This window comes from Schistocerca gregaria, chromosome 7, assembly GCF_023897955.1.
Source record: "Schistocerca gregaria isolate iqSchGreg1 chromosome 7, iqSchGreg1.2, whole genome shotgun sequence".
Taxonomy (NCBI): Eukaryota; Metazoa; Arthropoda; class Insecta; order Orthoptera; family Acrididae; genus Schistocerca; species Schistocerca gregaria.
Window position 1 is genome coordinate 425657199 of NC_064926.1, and position 23719 is coordinate 425680917.

Consider the following 23719-nt stretch of genomic DNA (forward strand, 5'->3'; position numbering starts at 1 on the left):
GAACCAGGAGTGCTAGTTCTGCAAGGTTCGCAGGAGAGCTTCTGTAAAGTTTGGAAGGTAGGAGACGGATACTGGCAGAAGTAAAGCTGTGAGTACCGGGCGTGAGTCGTGCTTTGGTAGCTCAGATGGTAGAGCACTTGCACACGAAAGGCAAAGGTCCCGAGTTCAAGTCTTGGTCAGGCACACAGTTTTAATCTGCCAGGAAGTTTCATATCAGCGCACACTGCGCTGCAGAGTGAAAATCTCATTCTGTTTCCTTCTTTTCTGTTTGTTACGGCATCCTGTTACATGTTAATATTACTTAACACACTAAAATTCCACTTAACATACTGTTCACTACCTAGGCAACTCACTTATACAGGGTGTACATAAAGTCCGAGAACACTTTCAATTATTTATTGCACAAGAACCAAACATTGTACAGATGTCGTACATATGTCATTTTGAAGAGAATCCCTGAAAGTTTTTTTTAAATATATTTTGCTACATCATAATTTGGACATTTGCCGATAGTCAGTGATAGTCACAAACATGGCGAGTTCAGGTGCGGAGTGAGCTTTCTGTGTTTGAGTTCAACAAAAACAAGTGTACTACAGCTGTTTAATGAATGTTTAGAACCAAGTATGGTAAGAAGCCACCACCAAGGAAGGCCATTTACCACTGAGACAACAAATTGATTGTGACGGGTTGCTTGTGCCCGGCAAAGAGGAGTGGACATCCCAGTGTGAATGAAGTGAATGTGGAGCATGTACTAGAGACATTCATAAGGAGTACAAAGAAATTGGTGCATCGTGCATCCCATGAACTCGAAATGGCTCTAATGACAGTGTGGAAATTCCTTCGGCAGAAGCTGTCTATGAAGCCATTCAAACTGGAGCTAGTGCAGAAGCTCATGGATGATGACAAAGACAAGCGTTTTGAGTTTTGTTTGCAGTTTCAACAAGTGAATGAGGATGGGGATGGCATTGTTGAACATTTAATTTTTAGCAACATATCCGCTCTTCATTCACACTAATAGGAAAGTGAACAGGCATAATTGACGAATCTGGGGTACAAAGCATCCACGTGAATGCATTGAATTTGAGCATGATTCCCCAAAGGTAAATGTTTTTTGTGCCTTGTCACATTGAAAACTGTAAGGACCATTCTTATTTGTCAAGAGCACGATCACTGGATATTCCTACTTGGACATGTTACAGCAATGGCTGATGCCTCAAATGCAATTGGACTCTCTGTTCATCTTTCAACAGGTTGGGTCTCTACCCCATTTTCATCATGAAGTTTGTGGGTACCTGAACTCAGAGCTGCCACACCGATGGATCGGCCATGCTACAGGAGGGGACAGCTGTTTCATGAAATGGTGTCCCTGATCACCAGATCTCATTCTGTGTGACTTTTTTCTGTGGAGGGACATTAAAATCTAGTGTATGTTCTGCCTCTACCACGTAATGTAGCAGACTCTGGAAGAGAAAATGGGAAGCGACTGCCACAGTCGATAATGCCATGCAGGGATGGGTATGGGAAGAATTCGATTATCGTATTGACGTCTGCTGGGTCACTCATGGTTCACATATAAAATGTTTGTAAAAAAAACTTTGAGTTTCTCTTCCAAATGAAATATGTATGACATCTTCACAGTGTTTAGTTCTTGTGCAATAAAGAACTGAAAGTGTTCCCACACTTTATGTGGGCCTCTACTTAAATTCATTTCATTTTGTGTCACTTCTTTGATTTGCCCTAACTGATTTCCAAAAGTATACTGATACATGCGTCTAACAATCACCCATACATACCTTTGATGGAACGTATCCCTGTCATAAACCTTATAGAACATTCTCAAATCTTCTGGAAGATTCTAAAACATTCTGGAACATTGTAGAACATAGCTGAATCTTCTGGAGAATTCTACAACATTCTTGAACATCCTGGAACATTCTGGCTGGTCTCAGCCGCTTTCCAGCTACTTCACTGACTTCCTATAAAAAACCGATCAATGTGATGCCCTCTTTTTGAGAACCGTATCTTTGAACCCAACTCCTGCAATTCCAAACTTAAACCTTCTTCATACCCTGCTAGGTGTATATAGCTCAATCACAGAAATATGGATAAACAAAAAATTTACTCATCATGTGGTGGTAGGGGAAAACACATATAAAGGTTAAAGAAATGTGCACAGTTTCAGAGGCAGTGACTCCTCCTGTTGACAGAAGGGTTGAAGGGGAAGGAAGAGAGAAGAAGGGAAAGGCCTGGCAGGGCTCAGGAAAGATGGATAGTTCGGAAAAGTTGCCCACCCCTGGGGCAGGGGAGACTTACAGTATGGCATGAGAAGGAAAGACTATTTTTTAAAACTTACTGTTTTTGTTGATCATAGAAATAACATTTTAATCCTATATTATTATTTGTCAGTGTAAAATTTATGTAGTGCTGTAATGTAAATTTCTGAAATTTCTTCTCTATGGAAATGTACATAATGAAATGAATAAACCATAATTCACAATTCTACACCCTGTGCCTCCTTTCTGCCATAATGTATTACTGTCTTCACGAGCTCTCTCTCTCTCTCTCTCTCTCTCTCTCTCTCTCTCTCTCTCTCTTGGTTCTTTTTCTCACTCTCTCTTCCAATTCCCACCTCAAACTCCCTTATTTTTTCTTCTTTTTTAATATATATTTATTTATCAACTTTTCTTTCGGCCACAATTACTTTTTTATTTTTCATTTTCTTTGACCAGTTTTTGCAGATGTGTGTGATATATTCTTTATCTATTTTCTAGTAACTAATTTCTTCTGATCTGGTTGACGCCTATGGACAGATTGTTATACATTTCCTGAATTTTGAAGTTTATCTGTTGCATTTCACTATGTTCATTTCTTCCTGAATACTTTGCACTTTTTTGTTTTCATTTTCTGTATGTATTCTAAGCACTCTTCCTCCACCATTGCCTTTTTGTTTATATCTAATGGAGAACAATCTTAGCATCTTCAGCATTTTTATGCATTATTTTTGTCAGGAAATGTTTGAATCATTGTTAACTAGACTCATATTTCTTCCTGTCCTTTTTTAATAACACACATTTAAAATATTATGATTTCCATTGTAATCTCTATCATGAGTTGTCATCAAGAAAGTTTAAGTAGCAGTACTGTAAATTTATCTTAATTACAAAAAGTACTTTTGTAACTGGGCAGAAGCATTTGTCAGTTATAAACAACCTTGCTGTCATGTTACAGGAATTCAGAAAAATCTCAGAGGTCCCAGCTGGATTTGTGTGTCGTCGTCTTCAAAACACGGTCTCCTACATGCCCAGCTGTTGGCAGACTTGTTGAACACAGCAAGAGACAAGTTCGTGGCTTTGTAGGTTGTCAAAAGATGCTCGAACGTGGCCAGTATGTTCTTGTGTGCCTCGCATTCAACCACTGGCATACAGGTTAGCTGTGCAGGAGGAATTTATTAATAATGGACTTTATTTTTACGTTATTTATTGAATAAATAATTGACAAATTTTAATAAATTATTAAAATAAACAATGAACTAAAACATTTGTTGAATTAGATTTTTCTTTTGTATTTCTCTGCATGACAAAAATACTGCATGGCACTTGTTCTGGAATAGTGTCAAAACAATAGTTAGTGTGTACGAATTTTGAGATCTTGGAGCAAATGAAAGATTCTACTTAACATGCATTAATGAAAGTGATTGTTCTCTTCTGTAAGACATAGGATAGTTATTATTTTGTCAGGTATATAGTGTCACATCGTAACAACAATGAAGTTCAAATCTGAAAGCACTGAGATCAATTACATACATCACAGAATGCACATTCATTATAGACACCAAGGCACAGACAGAGTAAAATTATGTCTTGAATGGAGAGTGCTTGAATCTGAACTGGTGCCCCATAGCACACCAACCAGTGACACCAACTGCTACCTCATCCTCCATGTAGTACATACCTCATTTCTTTCCCCACAGTCTTGGAGAAACATTGACTGCTGTTTCAGAAGTTCTTAGGATCCGACTACATCATAATAACTCTAGATCTTATCAGTGGTCATCTGTATGACAGTGCTGGAGAATCCTTATGTTCAGAACATGTTGCCACATCCTCTTTACTTTGAAGAACATCCAAGGCAGGCCCTCATGTTGAAACTTGGCGGTTATTGAGTGGGCTTTGAGTTTCCTTGCATGAGAAGCCCACATCATAGATCTGTGCCCAGGACTGTGGTAGAGCTTCATATGGAAGACATGGATGATATCTCTGCACTTTAGTCTTTTTGATAAAGGCTTACAACTCTCAACTTAGTATGTGATGTCTGACAAGTGACGGGAGATACGGCCCAAAGTATAATTTCAGTAAACTTTCCAACAGTCTCCTGGGCTGTATTCACTGGATGATGCTTGATGATATGGCACTCTTGGTCATTCTCTTGGATGTACAGCGACTTATGTGAACCAGCTGTCTTGTTTCTTTGGCCCTGCTTTTGTTGTGTTTCACTTAGTCACCCTGAGGATCATTTGGTTGAAACAAGAGCAGTGTACCCATCGTAGTTTGGCCTCTGTCCATGCAGCAGAATGAATGGTGTGAAGCTTTTAGTGTCTTACTTTGCTGGTATAGTGTCTACAGTTCTCTATTAACAACTACTACAACGAACAACTATATACAACTGTGGTGAGCTGAGCTCCATAATTACACAGCATGAGAGAACATTGACTGAAGAATAGAAGTCTAGGTAAAGTCTGATCACATGCTTTGTTGTGCTATAGATATATGTAACTGTAGAAGCTGAAAGTTGAAACTTCACCTAGCATGGCTAGGGGCACAAGGGAGTGAGGCTTTGTTGGTGGCATGCTGTCAGGAACACTCATCTGACAATGACACTGCCATCGAGTGAAGCTGGTGCCCTTGTAATGCCTTTTCATGGATGGTACCGAATGCAAATGTTGTGGTTGTGGGGCAGCAAATGTGGGTTCTCTGTCACGTCCCTCCCTCTCTTCCTTTGTATGGCTGGGGCAGCAACGGTCTGGCATGGCTGAGGAGGCCACGTGGTCTGACCAAATGACTTGGCACTAGCTGCCGTGGGTTGATTGCAGCTGGAGATTAATGATGTTTGTCTCCATCAGCTTGCCTGCACCTGAACCAGTGTTGCCATCATGAGGTTTCATGGTTAGCTGTCTGCAGTCCAGCAGGTGGTCAGAAGTGACTTGGATAATGGGGAGCCAGCTGCAGTGATGACCCCACAGGTGTTGATGACACAGAAGACGCAATGTCAGTGGCCATGGATGGAGGCCGCAGTGATGGGGGAGAGGCCCACCCAGTGCTCCTGAAGAAGGGCAACACCCATGCAGCCACCACCGGACACTAGCAGAGGTTCTGGAGTGGCTGGCAGCTGCATCTCAGTGTTGTCATTATCTAACAGCACATCAACTGGAGGTTCACCTGCAGCATTGAGCCCTTGGGGTGTGGTGGCCCCCACAGGAGGGTTCCCTGGCAGAGGCTGCACTGGCTGCAGATGAGGTAGTTCAGGGACCAACAGAGGGCACAGCTGGTTCTAATGGCAGGTTCGGAGCACACTGCCTGCATCCATCATGAATATCCACCAACCGCATGTCACACACACTGTTGCTAGTGCCTATCCAGGCAGCTGACAGAAAGTGTGCACCCAAACAGGGTCACCTGGAGTGTAATGCGAAGGACATGAAGGCACCTCACCTCAGGTCACAGTGCAGGGCAGAGCAGATGAAGCAATGTCTGAGGCTGGGTCCTTGGAGAATTTCCTCTGGATTGTGGCCATTCAGTGGGTTGGTCCCATAGGTACTGAGAAACAGAGGCACTGCCAAGTGTGCTGACAAATCTGTCAAGCATTTCTTTAACTGATTCTTAAATGTCCACACCGTACTCTCCAGCTCTCCATTTGACTGTGGATGGTACGGGGCAGAAGTAAGGTGGGTAGTACCAATGTGGATGCAGAACGTCTGAAACAATGCCAAAGTGAACTGTGGGCCATCACAGAGTTAAATGTCTGGAGCCGCCCGTCAATTGTGAAGACATGAGTGAGAGCCCGCACAGTAGCTTCCACTGTGATAGTGCATTCACATGACATATAGTAGTTTTACAGCACCTCAATTACTTTCAACTACATGGAACTACAGAAGGAGCTCACAAAAGTCAATGTGGACATGATCCCATGGTGAATAGGAGTGGAGTATGGAGCTTAAGTCCATGGTGGTGCAGTCTGCTACTTGGCGCACTGTTTGCACTCACTATCGACCTTCTCATTTTTCAGCTCATTACCACACCAGTAGACAAATCACTGTGTGAGGACCTTCATATGGGTCATAACCCAGTGATCACAGTGTAGGAGAGCAAGTATATGGTACAGGGGTCATTGGAGTCAGTGCTATACCATACTATCAACAACTCTCAGCCAATGATGGAGGAGGAAGTAATTGTGGAGCGGAGCAGATATCTTGGTGTAGAAATGCTCAGGCCAACTATTGCACACAAACTGAATCACCTGACAGAGTACAGGATCCTGACAGGTGGCCTGGGATATGTGATGGGCCATTACTGGATCTCAGTCAGCTGTCTGCTGCAAATGATTGTCAATCTGAAAATGGGCAACCTCAGCTTTGTCGAAGGCTGGGTCATGCCCATGGGCAAATACAACAATGTGTCCACAAATGACTGCTGTGCTGTTGAACTGTAGTGAATCTCACAGTGACACATGTTCAAAAACAAACCTCTATGCTGGAGTCATTGTACAGTCCTGTTGAGAAGGTGCGAATGAGGGCCAAAAAGTTCCTCAAACAGCTTATGATCAGAGATGAGATGAAATTAGTTGCCACAGAGGAAGACAATAAACTTTCAGACTCTGTACACAATGGTGAGAGCTGCCTCCTCGATTTGAGGATAATTGCATTGTGCAGCTGTCAGTATATCTAAGGTGTGAAAAAACTGTGACTTTTGCAAATTGCACTTAGCACTCATCTCACATAGTTTTGAGAAAGGGATACAAAGGCTAGTGAGATGTTTCTGCCATGAGATACCGGTGACAACAGTGTTGTCAAAATAGTCTGCGCAACATGTACATCCCACATTAACTATTCCAAAAATCTATAAAAAACAGTGGGGGCACTCACAATGCTGAAAGGCAGGCATGTATATTGGTATAACCCAAAGGGAGTGTTAATTAACATGAACTGTTCAGAGGTGGAATTGAGACATAGCTGCAGGTACACCACTGCCAAGTCAGTTTTCGAAAAACACTCACCACCTGCCAGTTTCATGAGAATTTCGTAGGTGCATGGAATTGGGTAGCAATCAACCACCAGCTGGGAGTTAATACTTGATTTAAAATTCCCACACAAATGAATAACCATCAAAGGCATAGCCATTGGCTACAAGGACTGGTTCAGTGGCAGCCTTCAATTCAGTCTTGACAGCCTGTCACAAAGCAAAAGGGGTGGGCTGAACATGACAAAATTTTGGAATGGCCTTAGGTTCAAGGGTGATGTGAGCCTCATAGTGCTTTGTGGCACCCATTCCAGGTGAAAAGAAGAGACCTGAGTTCACAGCAGAGCTTGTCCAATGCAAGGACTGGAATGCAGTTGGAGACAAGGTGCACAGAACCCTGAATGTGTAATCCAAACACCGTGAATGCAACAAGACCAACAAATTTCTGGCTACATCAATACCTCCATCCATATCAAACATACTAACCACCAGCAAAACCTCCACTTCGACAGCTGCCACCCATTCCATATCGAGAAGTCCCATTCCATACAGCCTAGCCACAAAACAAATCTCCTGTGCCTTATCTTCCCAATCTCTCACCACCTCTTAGTCTCACAATCCGGCCACAGAGGAGCATTCCCCTCGTAACTCAGTACCGCCCAAGACTGGAGCAACTGAATTACATTCTCCACCAGGATTTTGGCTACTTCTCATTGTGCTCGTAAATGAGGAATGTCCTGCCTGCTATCCCTCCCACTCCTCCCACAGTGGTATTCCGTTGTCCACTGAACCTACACTATATACACATTCACCCTTACACAACCCCTGTTCCCAACCTCTTACATAATCATGGTTCATATCCCTGTTATAGACAAAGTTTCAAGACCTGTCCCATACATCCTCCCACCACCACCTACTCCAGTCCAGTCACAAACATCACCTGTCCCACCAAAGGCAGGGCTACCTTCGAAACCAGTCAAGTGATCTACAAGCTAAATTGCAACCACTGTGCTGCATTCTATATGGGCATGACAACCAACAAGTTGTCTGTTTGCATGAATGGCCACTGACAAACTGTGGCCAAGAAACAAGTGGACCACCCTGTTGCTGAACACTCTACCAAACATGACATCCTACATATCAATAACTGCTTCACAGCCTGTGCCATGTGGATCCTTCCCACCAACACTAGCTTTTCTGCAATGTGCAGGTGGGAACTTTCCCTACAGTATGTCCTACATTTCCGTAACCCTCCAGGCCTCAACCGTAGTTAGTTATTGTCCTCACTCATCCAGCCCCTCCCCTGTTCCCATTCCAGCACTACATAGCCCTCATTCCACCATCACACCCAGTCTTCTCTCCTTTTCCGTAACCCCCTCCCCTCCCCCGCCCTCTCCTACTATCCTTCCCCTTCCCCGTCCCAGTCTCCTCCATACCCCAACGCAGTTGCCACTCCCATCATGCACTGGTGCCACTGCTCACAGTGTGGCTTCAGTTGCCTGAGACTGCAGTTTGTGTGTGTGTGTGTGTGTGTGTGTGTGTGTGTGTGTGTGTGTGTGTGTGAGAGAGAGAGAGAGAGAGAGAGAGAGAGAGAGAGAGAGGCTAATTTCTATTTTTGACGAAAGCATTACTGGCTGAAAGCTTCATTTGTGACAGTCTTTTTGTTGTGTGTATCTGTGACTTAGCATCTCTGCCATATGGTGAGTAGCAACTTCCCTTTTCATAATATTGTAATAGCTGTTCAAGTCTGTGAATTGAACCTTCACCTACCATAGCTGATGCACAAGAGAGCAAGGCTCCGCTGGTGGTGAACCACCACAAAGACTCATCTGGTGGTGGTATTGCCACTGAGTCAAGCTTGTGTCATACTGCCTTTTAGCAGATGTTGCCCAATATGAGTGATTCAGTCATAGTGATGGTGTATGTGAGCATACTGCCAAAGATGTCGTATGGAGTCCTCTTTGCTTCAAAATGATCTTCTACAAGGACCCTTGCAATTTTCTGAGCTTTAGCAATCAGTACAGTTTTGGTGTCACCATTGTGGGTATGGTAGTCAGTGCAGACTTGTCCATCAATTCCCATTTGTTGATTTCAGGAACCTCCACAAGAGGTAGGTTGGAATCCAGTGTTGCAGGTGGAATTGGTATCATATTTCCTGGGGATAATTGTGGCATGTGTTTCCATTGCTGGAATTCCTTACATTGGCTCACATAATGTCTAAAGAACTGTTAGAGATATGACCAGTGATAACTGTCTCCGATTCTGAGTTGTTACATATCCCAAATGTCTAGATGTTTCAGCATTTAGGAAATACTTAAGGATAGATCCAGCATGAGATTCTGGAAACATCCCCCCCGCTGCGGCTAAGCCATGTCTCCGCTGTATCCTTTCTTTCAAGAGTGCTGGTTCTGCAAGGTTCACAGGAGAGCTTCTGCAAAGTTTGGAAGGTAGGAGACGAGATACTGGCAGAAGTAAAGCTGTGAGTACCGGGCGTGAGTCGTGCTTCGGTAGCTCAGATGGTAGAGCACTTGCCCGCGAAAGGCAAAGGTCCCAAGTACGAGTCTCGATCGGGCACACAGTTTTAATCTGCCAGGAAGTTACTTAAGGATAGTTGGATTTAGATGAGATGGGATGATGAGCAACCATTTCTATCCCATTGGAATTCTTCCTTGGCTGGTTCCTTCTCCTTCAAGGTTCCCATGTTTTTCAGCAGTTTTGGAACAGTAATGTCATTTAATGCAGCGATGACTGAGATTTCATCCATGCTGCTGTGTTTCATCGAAGGATTCCTTGAACAGCAGTTGGTGTGCTCATGTTTGCATATGCTATTGCATAACACTGTGACATCAAACTCCTGAAGCCTTATACTCATTTCACCAGTGGACCCGAAAGATGCTTTAGGCTAGTCAGCCAGCATAGATTTTTCCAAATAAATATTGCCAGAACTTGTTGATGGCCCAGACGACTGCAATACACTCTTTCTCAACTACAGAGTAGTTCTTCCTGGACTTGGAGAGTACTCTGGAAGAATAAACTATCAACTTTTCAGTATCTTCCTTCATTTGTACTAGAAATGCACCTATCATGTAACTGCTAGCATTGGTGTGAAGTTCTGTCTCGTGGTTCTTGTCTTATATACAATGCAATCCTTTTTAGGAACAACAAAAGAAAAACAAGTGAACTGACAAATTTGCAAGAGCTAGATGTGAGAGTAGTTGAAAGTGCTACATTTTTAGGGATCACTGTAGACAGTTGTTTAGGATGGAAATAATGTATTTCCAATATAAGCAATAAACTTAGCAGTACTGTTTTTGCTCTGAGGCAAATCAAGCCACTAATATCTGAAGATGATGTGCACATGGTGTATGTTTCATACTTCAATGCTATAATGAGCTATGGTATAGAAATCTGGGCCACTCGACTGAGGCAATTAAAATATTCAAACTACAAAAGAGAACAATTAGAATAATAGGAAACAAAAGAACAAGAGACAATTGCAAGCCTCTTTTCAAAAAATGTGACATTTTAACCTTCTACAGCTTGTACATATATAAAATTCTGCTCCTTGGGATCAGAATGTAAATGTAAACAAAACAGGATCTAGAATGTGTGTGTGCTATATAACTGTATTATACCATATATATAAAATGATGGACCCATAGTACAGAATTATTGCAATTAAATGTTCTGTACTTTAGGTACATGGATTTTGTATGCCTCATAAAATCCATTCAGTTTACAGTATCTAAACTTTTGTAACTATGATGTTTATTTCCAGAAATTTTTTGGCTAAAATTTATTAATTATCTTAGCAAAACTATAGTTAGAATCAGTAAAAGTAATGTATTTTATTGGAAAATTGACAAAGCAGATGTGTACTTGGACTTACTCCATAGATGTACATCATAAGCTGCTAAATAAATAAATATATTAAAAACAAAGATTCCAAGACTTACCAAGCGGGAAAGCGCCGGCAGACAGGCACATGAACAAAACACACAAACACACACACAGAATTACTAGCTTTCGCAACCGATGGTTGCTTCTTCAGGAAGGAGAGGGAAAGACGAAAGGATGTGGGTTTTAAGGGAGAGGGTAAGGAGTCATTCCAATCCCGGGAGCGGAAAGACTTCCCTTAGGGGAAAAAAAGGACAGGTGTACACTCGCACACACACACATATCCATCCGCACATACACAGCTTGTGTCTGTGTATGTGCAGATGGATATGTGTGTGTGTGCGAGTGTACACCTGTCCTTTTTTTCCCCTCAGGGAAGTCTTTCCGCTCCCGGGATTGGAATGACTCCTTACCCTATCCCTTAAAACCCACATCCTTTCGTCTTTCCCTCTCCTTCCTGAAGAAGCAACCATCGGTTGCGAAAGCTAGTAATTCTGTGTGTGTTTGTGTGTTTTGTTCATGTGCCTGTCTGCCGGCGCTTTCCCGCTTGGTAAGTCTTGGAATCTTTGTTTTTAATATATTTTTCCCATGTGGAAGTTTCTTTCTATTTTATTTAAATAAATAAATAAAAATATTGATAGGACAGGAAAAGATATTAGTGCCTTTTTAACAATGAGGTAATATCTTTCTTGCACGTCATTCCATGAAAATTTGGCATCTTCTGCAGTAATTCTTTCAAAGGACTTGCCTTGATGCAAAAGTCTTTTATGGATTGTTAGAGCTACAAATAAATTCTGAGAAAACTTCTCACATCACAAATGTGATTAATCAGGAAAATCACTTTACTGTTAGTGGTGGGTGCGACATTACATCCAGTTAAACATTATTAAATGCCTTCTCTGAAAACTGCTTAGAACAGATAGTTTGGAACCACATGCATAATGGAAACATACTGGATATACTGAATATAAAAGCAGCAAATATACCTGATCTCTTTAATGATATCCACATCAAAACTCATATCAATGACCATGAGGCAGCAATAGCAACAGTGAATATCAAAATACAAAAGGGTAACTAAAACAAGTGGAAAAATTTATACATTCAGAAAACTAGACAGAGAAAACAATAGTGTCATACCTCAAATGAGGAACTTGAAAATTGTAGCTCAAGACAAGAGCATGTAGATGACTTATGGCTCAAGTTTAAAAGAATAGTTGACCATGTACTGAATAAATATGTACCCAGTAGCACAGTTCATAATGAGAGAGATTTTCCGTGGTATACAGTCACTGTAAAGAAACTTCTAAAGAAACAGAGACTACTGCATAACAGGTATAAAACAAAGCACAGGGCTGTAGATACAGATATGCTGAATGAAGTGCGTTTGGCAGAGAAGCCTTCAGTGACTACCATAACAGAATACTGTCAAATGATCTTTCACAAAACTCAAAGAAATTCTGATCATATGTAAAAGCTGTTAGTTCGCCAAAGCTAGTGTTCAGTCCCTCAAGGGCAAGACTACTGAAGTTGCCAGTAGCAAAAAGAAAGTAGAAATGCTTAACTCTGTTTTAAAATTTCCTTTACATGGAAGACATGGGAGTATTGCCCCAACTTAATTTTCATACCACTGAAAAGATGAGTGAAATAAGCTTCAATGTCAGTGGTGTCACGAAACAGCTGAAATTATTAAAATTGAAAAAAGCGCTAGGGCTCGATGGGATCCCTATTAGATTCTATACTGAGTTTGCAGCTGAGTTAGCTCCTCTTCTAACTATAATTGTCACAGATCCCTCGAACAAGAAAGTGTGCCCAGTGCCCAGTAGTTGGAAGAAAGTGTCAAAACTATTTATAGGAAGGATGGCAGATGTTACAAAACTGGCATCCAGTAACCTTGACATCAATTTGTTGCAGAATCTTAGTGCATATTCTGAGCTCAAACATAACAAGGTATCTCAAACAGAACCACCACCTCCATGCCAACCAGCGTGTATTTTTAAAAACATCAGTTGCATGAAACCTTACACACGCTTTTCTTGCGTTACATACTGGAAGCTTTGAATGAAGGCTGTCAAGTAGATGCAGTATTTCTTGATTTCTGAAATGGATTTGATTCAGTCTCATACCTACACTTACTATCAAAAGTAGTCATGTGGGGTATTAAGCAAAATTTGTGACTGGACTGAAATTTTTTGGTAGGGAGGATGAAGCAAGTCATCTTGGATGGGGAGTCATTGACAGATGTGGAAATAACTTGGAGTGTTCCCCAGGGAAGTGTGCTGGGACCCTTCCTGTTCTAAATTCAGTTACCTACAATGGTGTACTGACTGAAACAAGTTGCATACATATTCAGTTGAAAATCTTGACAAGATTTTGAAGTGGTGCAAATATTGGAAAAGGAGTTTCTTATGACTATAACATTAGTGGGTCACAGTTGGAAGTCAAATCATACAAATACACGGGTTTAACACTCTGTAGGCATATGAAATGGAATGATCACATAGGTTCAGTTGTGGGTAAAGCAGGTAGTACACTTCCGTTTATTACTAGAATACTGGGGAAATGCAGTCAACTTACAAGGAGATTGCTTACAAATCACTCATGTGACCTATTCTAGAATATTGCTCAAGTGTGTTAGATGCACACCAAATAGGACTATTGTGGGATACTGAATGTATGCAAAGAAGGGCAGCATCAATGGTCACATGTTTATTTGATGCATGGAAGAGTTTCACAGATATGCTGAAGAAACTGAACTGGCAGACTCTTGAAGGTAGACATAAACTACGCCATGAAAGCTTACAAAGTTTCAAGAACTGGCTTTAAATATTGACTCTAGGAATATACTGCAACCCCTACATACTGATAACATAGGGATCACGAGAGCAAGATTAGATTATTTACAACATGCACACAGACATTTAAACATCCTTTCTGTGCTCCCTTTGTGAATGAAATTAGGGAAAAACACTAATAAATGGTACAATGGGGTATACACTCTGTCGTGCACTTCATAGTGGTTTTCAAAGTACAGATGTAGATGTGGAGACCCTAAGTCAGAAAATCTATGGCTGTTCTTATTTTCTCTGGATCAGGTCAGACTTCACCGCCGTTAACATGGTGCCCCGAGATTTCTTGAGTAACAAAGGGGCACTGTTTCAGATTCAGGCAGAGGCCTGCAGTCTAAACACGCTTCAATATGATTGTCTGGTGTCCTAGCAGTTACTGAAACTTCTTAAAAAAAATAACAATGTCATCCACTTAAGGTGTTGAAGCAGGTTGTCTATTATATGCTCAAAGGTTCTAGGGGCTTTGCAGAGTCCAAATGGCATAATTTTGAACTCACAGAGGCCATCAGGTGTCATGAAGACAGTCACTTCTCAGTCAACCTTGTCAACCACAAATTGCCAGTAGCCTCTCTGCATGTCAGAAGTTGAGTAGTACTTTGCCCCTTTTAAGCTGTCTATGGTTTCACGAATGCTCAGCAGTTGGTAGACATCTTCTTTCGTGGTGATGTTCATTCATAGGCAGTCAGTGTAGGAACGTCATGTACTGTCCTTCTGTACAAGGAACACAAGAGAGAAACAAGGACTCTCTGAAGGTACAATAATGTCATCTTGCAGCATCTTCTCCACTTCGTCCTGAATTATGTGTCATTCAGTCAGCAACATCTTATTTGAACCCTGGCCAATAGGTAGTTGATGCTCAGTGTCGATATGGTGTTTTACCATGGACCACTTAGTATGTCTGTTCTCCTTTCTGGATTTGAAAGCATCCAAAAATTGATGCATCGTGGCCAGCACTCACCAGTGTTGTTCCTTGGTCAGACCATATCCTACTGGCAGTTCAATAGTGCTTCCTCCCCTACACTGTCTCTAGTCGTAGCAGAGTGAGATTATTCATTGGTGGCACAGACTAGCTGCTCATCCTTGATTAGTTCATCTGAGCCTATTAGGGATGTGTTGTGGCTGCTCATGACAAGCAGTGATCTAAAGTTCTCCCTGTCCACCTGCAATCCTTGTGATTATTGCTGGGATGCAGATTACTTTTGTTACTCTGAATACCTTTTGGCAATTGACAGAAGCTTTAGAGTTAAACTGAGCATCCTGAATAATGAGGGGAACTTGTCTAATTGATGGAGTGGTTTAAAAATGACTGTGACATACAACCAAACAGAGCAATATTTGTTATGTGTGTATGTTAGAAAAGCATTGTCAATCTGTAGCTCTGATCCTCCACAGTTTGTGACTGCTTCTGATGCCTGCATAAACCCACCCACTAATAACATTATGTTCTGTTAATACTACACATTCAAAGGACTGTGTTCTGCCACTGATACTCATTCTTGCAATACGTGTTCATGTTGGCTGTGTCTCTTTCCCATTTGTGACCTTCAGCATGTTCACTTTCATATCATAAAACATAGTCTTCTTTAGCTGGCAGTGATAAGCATTTAACATTACACAAAAAAGAAGCACCTCAGTCAACTAGCGCCCAGACAGGTTGGGGTTGATGAGAATTTCTGACAGTTGGGCAGCTATCATCCATGGAGGGTTTTCACAATGTCCATAGGTGGTTGCCTCACTTGGTTTTCTTGAATTGGGCAGCTAGGTGAGAGGTGAGTACCTGTGTTCAGTGATGGGGACTGCCTACACCATGTTGGAGAGCAACTTCATCCATGGTATGACAGTGGGCTTCTTTCTGCAGATCTACTGTAATCAACTGCAGTTGACTATTATTAATAACGCTATTGTGTTGGCTGATGCCTTCTGATGTAGTCATCATTGAACACTCATCTTTTTCTGCAGTGATGTACAACATACCCAGGGCATCTACAGTGGAAGCAAACTGGCATATATCCCCCCCCCCCCCCCCAACCCCACCCCCACCCTCCCAATGACTGCTGTTGTGCTTGGCAGAGGAGTTGGTTGTACCTGTGTTGGATGGATATGGCTGTCATTTGATGGGTGCAGCATAAGTACATTTATCGTGGTACATTTAACTGGCAAATCAATACATCCCTCCTTCAATGATCTGTACTACATCCTGATGTATGGGGTTGACATTCATGGCGGCTATCTCTTGAACTGCCTTACACTGCTACATCTGTTCTCTTACTACCTTGCCACCATAGATACCATGTTTGGGAGTCACTTTTGTCCGACTCTTTTTCTGTTCCATTTCCTCAATGCATTGGCACTAGATAATGAATTCTTTCGTTGTTGTGATGTCCTTTACCACAAGAACGTGGTACATGTCTCCTGTGACTCATTTAATCAAGAGTGAGATTTTGTTGGTTTCTGTCATACTCAGATTCACTGTGTGGCATAGGCACTAAACCTTCTGTATGTAAGACTGTGTCATTTCTCCATAACATTGGGAAACTGTTCTTCCATTGTTCTTCCACTAAGTAGACTTACTGTTAATTTACACCTGATGTTTTCTTCTATTCAGCATGGAATTTGTCCCAGGTATCGAGCTTGTCTTCATAGTTTTCAAACCACTGCTGTAGTGTGCCATCAAAGTACACATTCACCTAACACATCATATTATCCACCTGTTGAATGTGGTGATCCAACTGAATCCTTTCAATCATTGCTTCAAGTCCTAACCAGTAACTCTGGAAAATGCTGATAGATGTCACATGTGAAGCTGACATTGCTGGCTTGGAATCCATTCATGTCCTGATTATACAGACCTTTGAAGCAATGTATTTGCATTCCAGATCCTGTCCATGTAGGCATCAGGTTTTACATTGATAATTGGAGCTGTGGTGATGTAAATGTACCCAGCTTCTCCACCAAAAATGTCACTCATGATCAAAATAAAGTCCAGATCCAGAAGCAGGTTCATCAGTGATGTATAATGCTTAACAAAACCTTGTTTATTACATACAGAATAGAACTACCTCCTGAAAAGAGAGTGGTGCTCTTTATTCAGATATCGAATATTTGAGAATATCCACACATTAAAAAAAAAAAATCTTAAATTTTCAGAAATGATAAATACTAAAGACAAATATTTGCTGGTGGTCAGATTCAAACTGGTGATCTGCAGCATGCCAGCCAGTGACACTAACTGCTCCTATGCACTCCATGCGACACAGTTCACAGCAGTAGTATATGACATTTTCAGGGCATATACTGTGTAGTATTCTCTGTGTTATTCTGATTACAGTATTCTGTTGTGCAAGACTCAGTACAGGTGACCTCTCAACATACACCAAAGGAGAAGAAATGAAAAAGGGGGTGAGTGTTGCAGATTTGTGGACCGGGAAGTTACAAACACATTGTCTTTGAAAAGATAGCAAACACAGGAATCACCTGCAGAATACACAACAACCATTGTAATGAATGCACAGATAAAGTGCCATTGGTCATGTATTATTTGATTTATTCTACTAGTTTCGCTCATCAGTTGTGAATATCCTGCATGCCACCAGGGCAATGAAAATCTCAGGGTGCTTCTAGTTAAATGAGCAAAAATAATCAAATAAATCAAATCATATGCATCCTGTGGCAGTTTATATATAATTCAAACATAAGAGGTGTGATCAAAAATATGGTTAATGGATTTGTTTCAGCAGCGACTGCTGTCACATTTTGGTGTAATTTGTCTGGTAGCCTGACCCGTTGAGTCAGGAACATGTTCTGACTTCCCTGTAAGCATCCAGAGACATTAGAGTGAGGTTGTGTTTACTGTGTCTGTCATGCATCATGGATTTCGAACATGTGAATATTAAATTCTGTTTCAGGTGGCAAAAAAGAGCCAAAGAAACTCATGAGGTTTTGAAATTGGTGCATGCTAATAATTCTTTAACTTCGAAGACTGTTTACACATGGTATGAGTGATTTAAAAGCAGAAATGTGTTTGTAGAACACAAATAATGTCTGGGACATCCATTATATTCAAAAACAGGAGAAAACATAAAATTTTTTTTAGCAAACAGATGAAAACAATTTGTGACCCTACCAAAGAATTTAGAATCTTGGGTCTGTGCAAAGCATTTTAACCAATATATGCAAATGAGATGTTGAGTGCAAAATTCGTTCCCAGAATTTTGAGTGATGAACAGAAGGAAAATCACGCGTTGGTTTGTATGGAGCTGTAGGATCGTCTTCATTCAGATCCAGTCTCGTATACAGACTTGTAACTGGAGATGAAACTTGGGTCTATGGGTATGGCCCTGAGATGAAAGTTCAGAGTTTCCAATGGAAAACCAGTGAATCTCCTCGCCCTAAAACGACATATCAGTTAAAGTCATGCCCTTTTCTTTTTTTCTTAAAAAAAAAAATTGAGGGCATAGTGCAATCAGAGTTAATTCCAAAGAGAACAACTCTTCAACATTACAATGCGCCTTGCCACACCTCACTTTTGATTCAAAAGTTTTGGCTGGAAAAGTGCTCCTGTCTGTCTACATCTGCCTTACTTGCCAGATTTACCACCATGTGACTTATGGCTCTTTCTAAGATACGAATTAAAACTGTGCTGAAAGAGAAACACATGGACACCATTCCTGACACAGAGAGGGCCATGATAGACCACTGAACACCATTCTGAAAGAAGCCTTCAAGAAATGCGTCTGGTCATGGTTTCAGCAGTGGGATAAGTGCACTGCCAGCTGAGGACAGTACTTTGAAGGAGATTAAATCAAATTCCATTTAAGCTTATTACTTTGCTTCTAACAAAATAATTTGGCATATTTCTTGATCACACCCCATTGATGTTATCTGCATAATATCGTGTAAAAGTTTGTGGCAAGTTACCTGTATTCCTGTAATTTAAATATATTGATAATGGGCTGTACACATTCATGGCCACCATTTTGGTTAAGAGCACTAGATCAATAAAGCATGCTCAAAATTAGGTAAAGGGGACAACAGTTTCATGAGTGTACAGAAATTTCATTTGGCTTCAGCTCCTGCATCATAATATAATAATGGGCAGCCATCATTCATCTCTTTGCTGCCCTCTGGCTTTTTGTGTATGAATGCCGTATTTCCTGTACCAGATGTTAAATTACTTATATGTCTTGTTGATCACTTGCACAATGTATCATAATGACATCAAAAAAGTCAGTCTATAAGCTATTAGCTTGAATCATATTTAAAAGTGTGTGCATGCCGATCATGCACACTCGAGAACAAATAACAGAAGAGAATATTTAGTTTAATAACAAAATTAAATGTGCAATATTGCTGCACATGTAATATAATAGTTCTTAAATAAAATATTATGTTACAGAATAGAACAAGCTGGTGGAAGAAACTTTTTTTTAACTTGCAATGGTTTCCAGGAAAATATTTTTTAAAAGAGTAAACTGCCATTTGACTGTGTATTGCCATATTTATCTTCAGTAGTATCTAGATTTCAGCTTTTGTGCCATTATCAACTAAAATGCTAAAAGCTGTTGGATCTTTATTATGTCATATCTGTTAAGGCAGTCCAAAGCAGAGACCTGCTTTGGACTTGCCCTAACCGATAGGACATGATCATGGTTTAACAACTTTTAGATTGTAAGTCATAATGGCACAAAAGCTGAAATCTATATAGTACTGAAGATAAATATAGTTATACACAGTCAAATGGCAGGTTGCTCTTTTAAAAATATTATGTGACTGTGGCTCATCACCATCGAAAACTACTTCCAGACAATATTGCACACCCCCTGGAAATTTCTGCTGAGAAAGAGGGATGAGCTCCACAATCAAGCAAAAGATTTGTTACTGTTGTTTTGTTTTTATACAATATATTCTAAATGAAACTCTCACTGAGGCATAAAAACTATAGTCACTTACAAAGCTTGTGTGACACTGCTTTTTGCGTGAACCAGTAAACATACACTGTGAGTGTGTGCATGCGTGTGGGTGCTGCCTCCCCCCCCCCCCCCCCCCCCCCATCCTCGCCTCTCATTTAGTTACACCATTCTCACGTTTTATGTCACACACTATAATCAGATTTTAAAGTATCTTATGAACAAATTTTATCATGTAATTCCACAAAAAATTTTATTGCTAGCAATTTAATAGATAATGATTTTATTTATAAGTTCCCTTACCTCTTATTTTTAGGTATAAATGATCCTGCAAATTATCCAGAGTATGTATTGGCAATCCACAGCTCAAAACGTTTATTAGTGGAGCAGATTTCACCACCAGCTTATGTACTTGCAGATGCTATAATAAGCTTAACTCTTTCAAAGGGTCAGAGGCATGAGGTATGTACTCAGTTGTTTAATATGATATTTCAACACATTTGATGAAATTTTGTTTAGGTAATTCTGTGACTGAAAGTCACCAACTACTTAGCTGCACTGTGATTTAAATTCTAGTTTATGACTATTGTTAGTTACATGTTCCACATATCACTTGCACGGTGAATCATAAAAACATGGAACAAGTCAGTTTACAGATTATTAACTTAGTTTGTATATCAATGTGTTTGCATGTTGACCATTTGAAGATTAGTTCACACAACAGAAAATAATATTTAATTTTATGACAGAACTACATAAGTAACACTTCTGTACTGAATACATGACAAATTTCTAATTGAAAATGCTTCTTTCAAGTAGGAGGTGTTGCCTATAAGAAACTTTGTTTAACTGTTTTTCTAATTTAGCTGTGCAATTTTCACATATTTTCTATCATCAAGTGAGTGACGCAATATTTTGATAGCAGTATTTCTTGGTCCTTTCTGAGCTAAAGATAATTTTAATGAAGATAATTTTTCCTTCTAGTAGTGGAATTATGGATTTCATTATCCCTTTGAAGAAATAATGTATTCTTTAGAACAAATTTCAGGAGAGATGTGCTGTGATGCTGTAATTAAGAGAACTAATTGCTTAAATAGGTGTGTCTAAGATGATGATTGGTGAGCACAACATAATATTGTTGTAACATACTTCTGGAGAATGAAAACATTCTGTGTTAAATGATAGTTATCACAAGGTAAATTCCAGATGACATTACTGTGAATGAAAGTAAGCGAAGTACATTACATCAAAAGGAAAAACTCACTTGAGAAAACTGTAATATTACAGACCAAATTTATGACTAGTAATTACCTGCAGGGGGAGACATTTCAATAGTCGATAGATATGTACAGGGTGGTCAGAAACAGTCTGAAAATCTTGTAAGCGTGTTGTTGGGCAGTTTGTGTTGAGAGAGAATTGTTAAGAAAAAAATTTGATACATTGCACTGTTTTTGAGCTAATTAGCATTGAAGTCAGTCATTCAGACCTATGCATTTGCATTCACAAATGTAAGTAGCCTGCCAGGTACGGTTAATGTCAGTTGTTCTCGTAGCATAAATGATAATGCACGAGACAGCTCATCATTTGGCTTGGGTTCGATCCTTACTACCGTCCCATGCCCAATTTTTGAATCATTCTCTTGTTCAGTTTTAGGAAACCAAATGCATTTCATGTTTAGTGTCATTGTCTCTGGCCATCAGCTTGAATTTACACGTGCAACAACCTGATTGGCTAACTTCAGTACTAACTAATTTGGAAAAGATGCAACATATCAAATTTCTTTCTTAACAACAATTATTTCTCAGCACAGCCTATCCTGCAACACCCGGTAAACCTTTTCGGATGGTACACATACTATCATAGTTTTCAGAACAAATAGTTCCTTTCTTGGGATGTGGATGGATGTTTGTGTGTGTGTGTGTGTGTGTGTGTGTGTGTGTGTGAGAGAGAGAGAGAGAGAGAGAGAGAGAGAGAGAGAGAGAGAGAGAGGGGGGTGGGGGGGGGGGGTTGGGAAGCTTAGAAAGGAAGAGGTCACTTAGGAATCCCAGAAGAGAGAAACCTACCTAGTGTGAGGATGAGGGGGTGACTGAAATTACATCTTCTGAAGTTTAGTACTGGCCATAAATTTATGATATGATGTTAGTTGTTTGACTGTCATCATCATCATCATCTGTCTCATAATTTTATAATAAACAAAGTATGTTTACATAATGATTTCTCTCTCTCTGAGGCCTGCAATGACACAAAGTAAAAAAGTGCTTAACTCAGCCATTGAAGAAGTTCTAAAACATGCAAATTTTTCAGTTTCAACCTTATCATTATGTAAATCCAAAATTTGTTGTTATTTTGCCTTACACACCAACTCTTGGTATGCTTTAACTTAGTTCTTTGTTGTTGTAACCTTTGGTGTACACAGTTGTAGGAGCTGCATTTTCTTATTGCCAATGAAGGGAGAAAGAAATTGCAGAAAACTGTGTAACAACTTTTTAAACACATTATTTACACTTTCCTCTGTTGTCAAATGTTTTTTAAAAATGGATTGTTATTCTAAAGAGAAATACTGCTAAGGTCAATTACATACATTATGAACACCAGCAGACTTAATGCTGAGTCTTGTGGAATTATATTCATGATATGTGCCTTGCCTCCCCCCTCCAAAAAATCCCATCGATTTGTAGAATTATGTAATGTAAATTTCTGAGCAATATTACATTCTAGTGAGCTTTACCACAATAAAGCAAAAGTAGAAATTACATGTCATCTCCAACAGAACAAAGTAACCTTTAGATCTATCACTGCTTCATTATTAAGAAGGTGTGGAAAGTTCTTGCAGAATTTAAACAATTTAGGAGTAAAAGTAACAACTAGTAGACGCTGTGTCATTGACAGGAACATAAACCAGACTAAAAACTATGGTAGCTTTTGGATGAATCCTTTTTAGAGGCTGAGTACACACACACACACACGCACACACACACACACACACACACACACACACAATTAAATTGTGCCAGTTGAATACAGAATGTGGGGACTGCAGTTAGTGAGGTAGAAGGGTGTGAGCGGTGGTATGGGGTAGAGTGAGTGAAGAGAGAAAAGAAATGGAGAGCAGGAGATAGAGAGGATGATGGTTCTGAGGGAGGCAGCAGGTGTACAAGATAGGAATGCAGGAGGTAGAAGCAGCAGGTGTGTGGGTTAGGAATGCAATCCACAAACACTGCAGCTGGTGAGTTTTCACAGTGCATGGTGATGGGGTGTACTGGATTAGGTGGGTGTGACAGAACAGAGGCAGAGAAAACTTTGGGAATGAGGGTGTGGTTTCAGAGGGTTCATGGAGATTTAGGTGAGGAAGATTACATGCCCATCTATGTAGTTCAGAAAAGATTATGCTGGAGTGAAGTATCGGAGTCGTATAGCAGCCATTGTAAACAAGCATACTGTGCTCAGTAGTGTGTTTTGTCACTGAGTGATAAAGTCTACTCTTAGCCACAGTTTGGAAGTTAGTTAGTTAGTTACATGTTCCATGGATCATTTTGCATGATAGATTGTAATAATATGAAATGAGTCATTTTACATCATTCACATCACAAATTAATTTGTATATATGGTTACTGAACATTTCCAAGGTTCTTTTTTTATGAGATACAGGTGTGAGTTTACAGTTCCTACCCACCACCTTTTACACATTATAGGAATAGAAATTCTTCTTGGAACACAAGGAATTGTCAAGGAGAAACTTCCTCTGTTTGTTTTCAGATTTTACTTTGCTTTTTGTAAGACTTTTTATCACTGGCTAAGTGATCAAAATTTGTGTTGCAGCATTGTGCATCCCTTT

The 23719-nt window shown here is 40.3% G+C and overlaps 1 protein-coding gene across 1 annotated transcript in view; it reads left to right on the forward strand.

Moving 5' to 3' along the window:
* The window catches only part of LOC126281220 (calpain-D-like), a 441331-nt gene that overhangs the window by 406942 nt on the left and 10670 nt on the right, over nucleotides 1-23719 (forward strand). The window contains exons 13-14 of the mRNA XM_049979967.1: nucleotides 3229-3425; nucleotides 20201-20346. Of these exons, the coding sequence (XP_049835924.1) occupies nucleotides 3229-3425; nucleotides 20201-20346 (343 nt within the window). The remainder of the gene's footprint in view (nucleotides 1-3228; nucleotides 3426-20200; nucleotides 20347-23719) is intronic.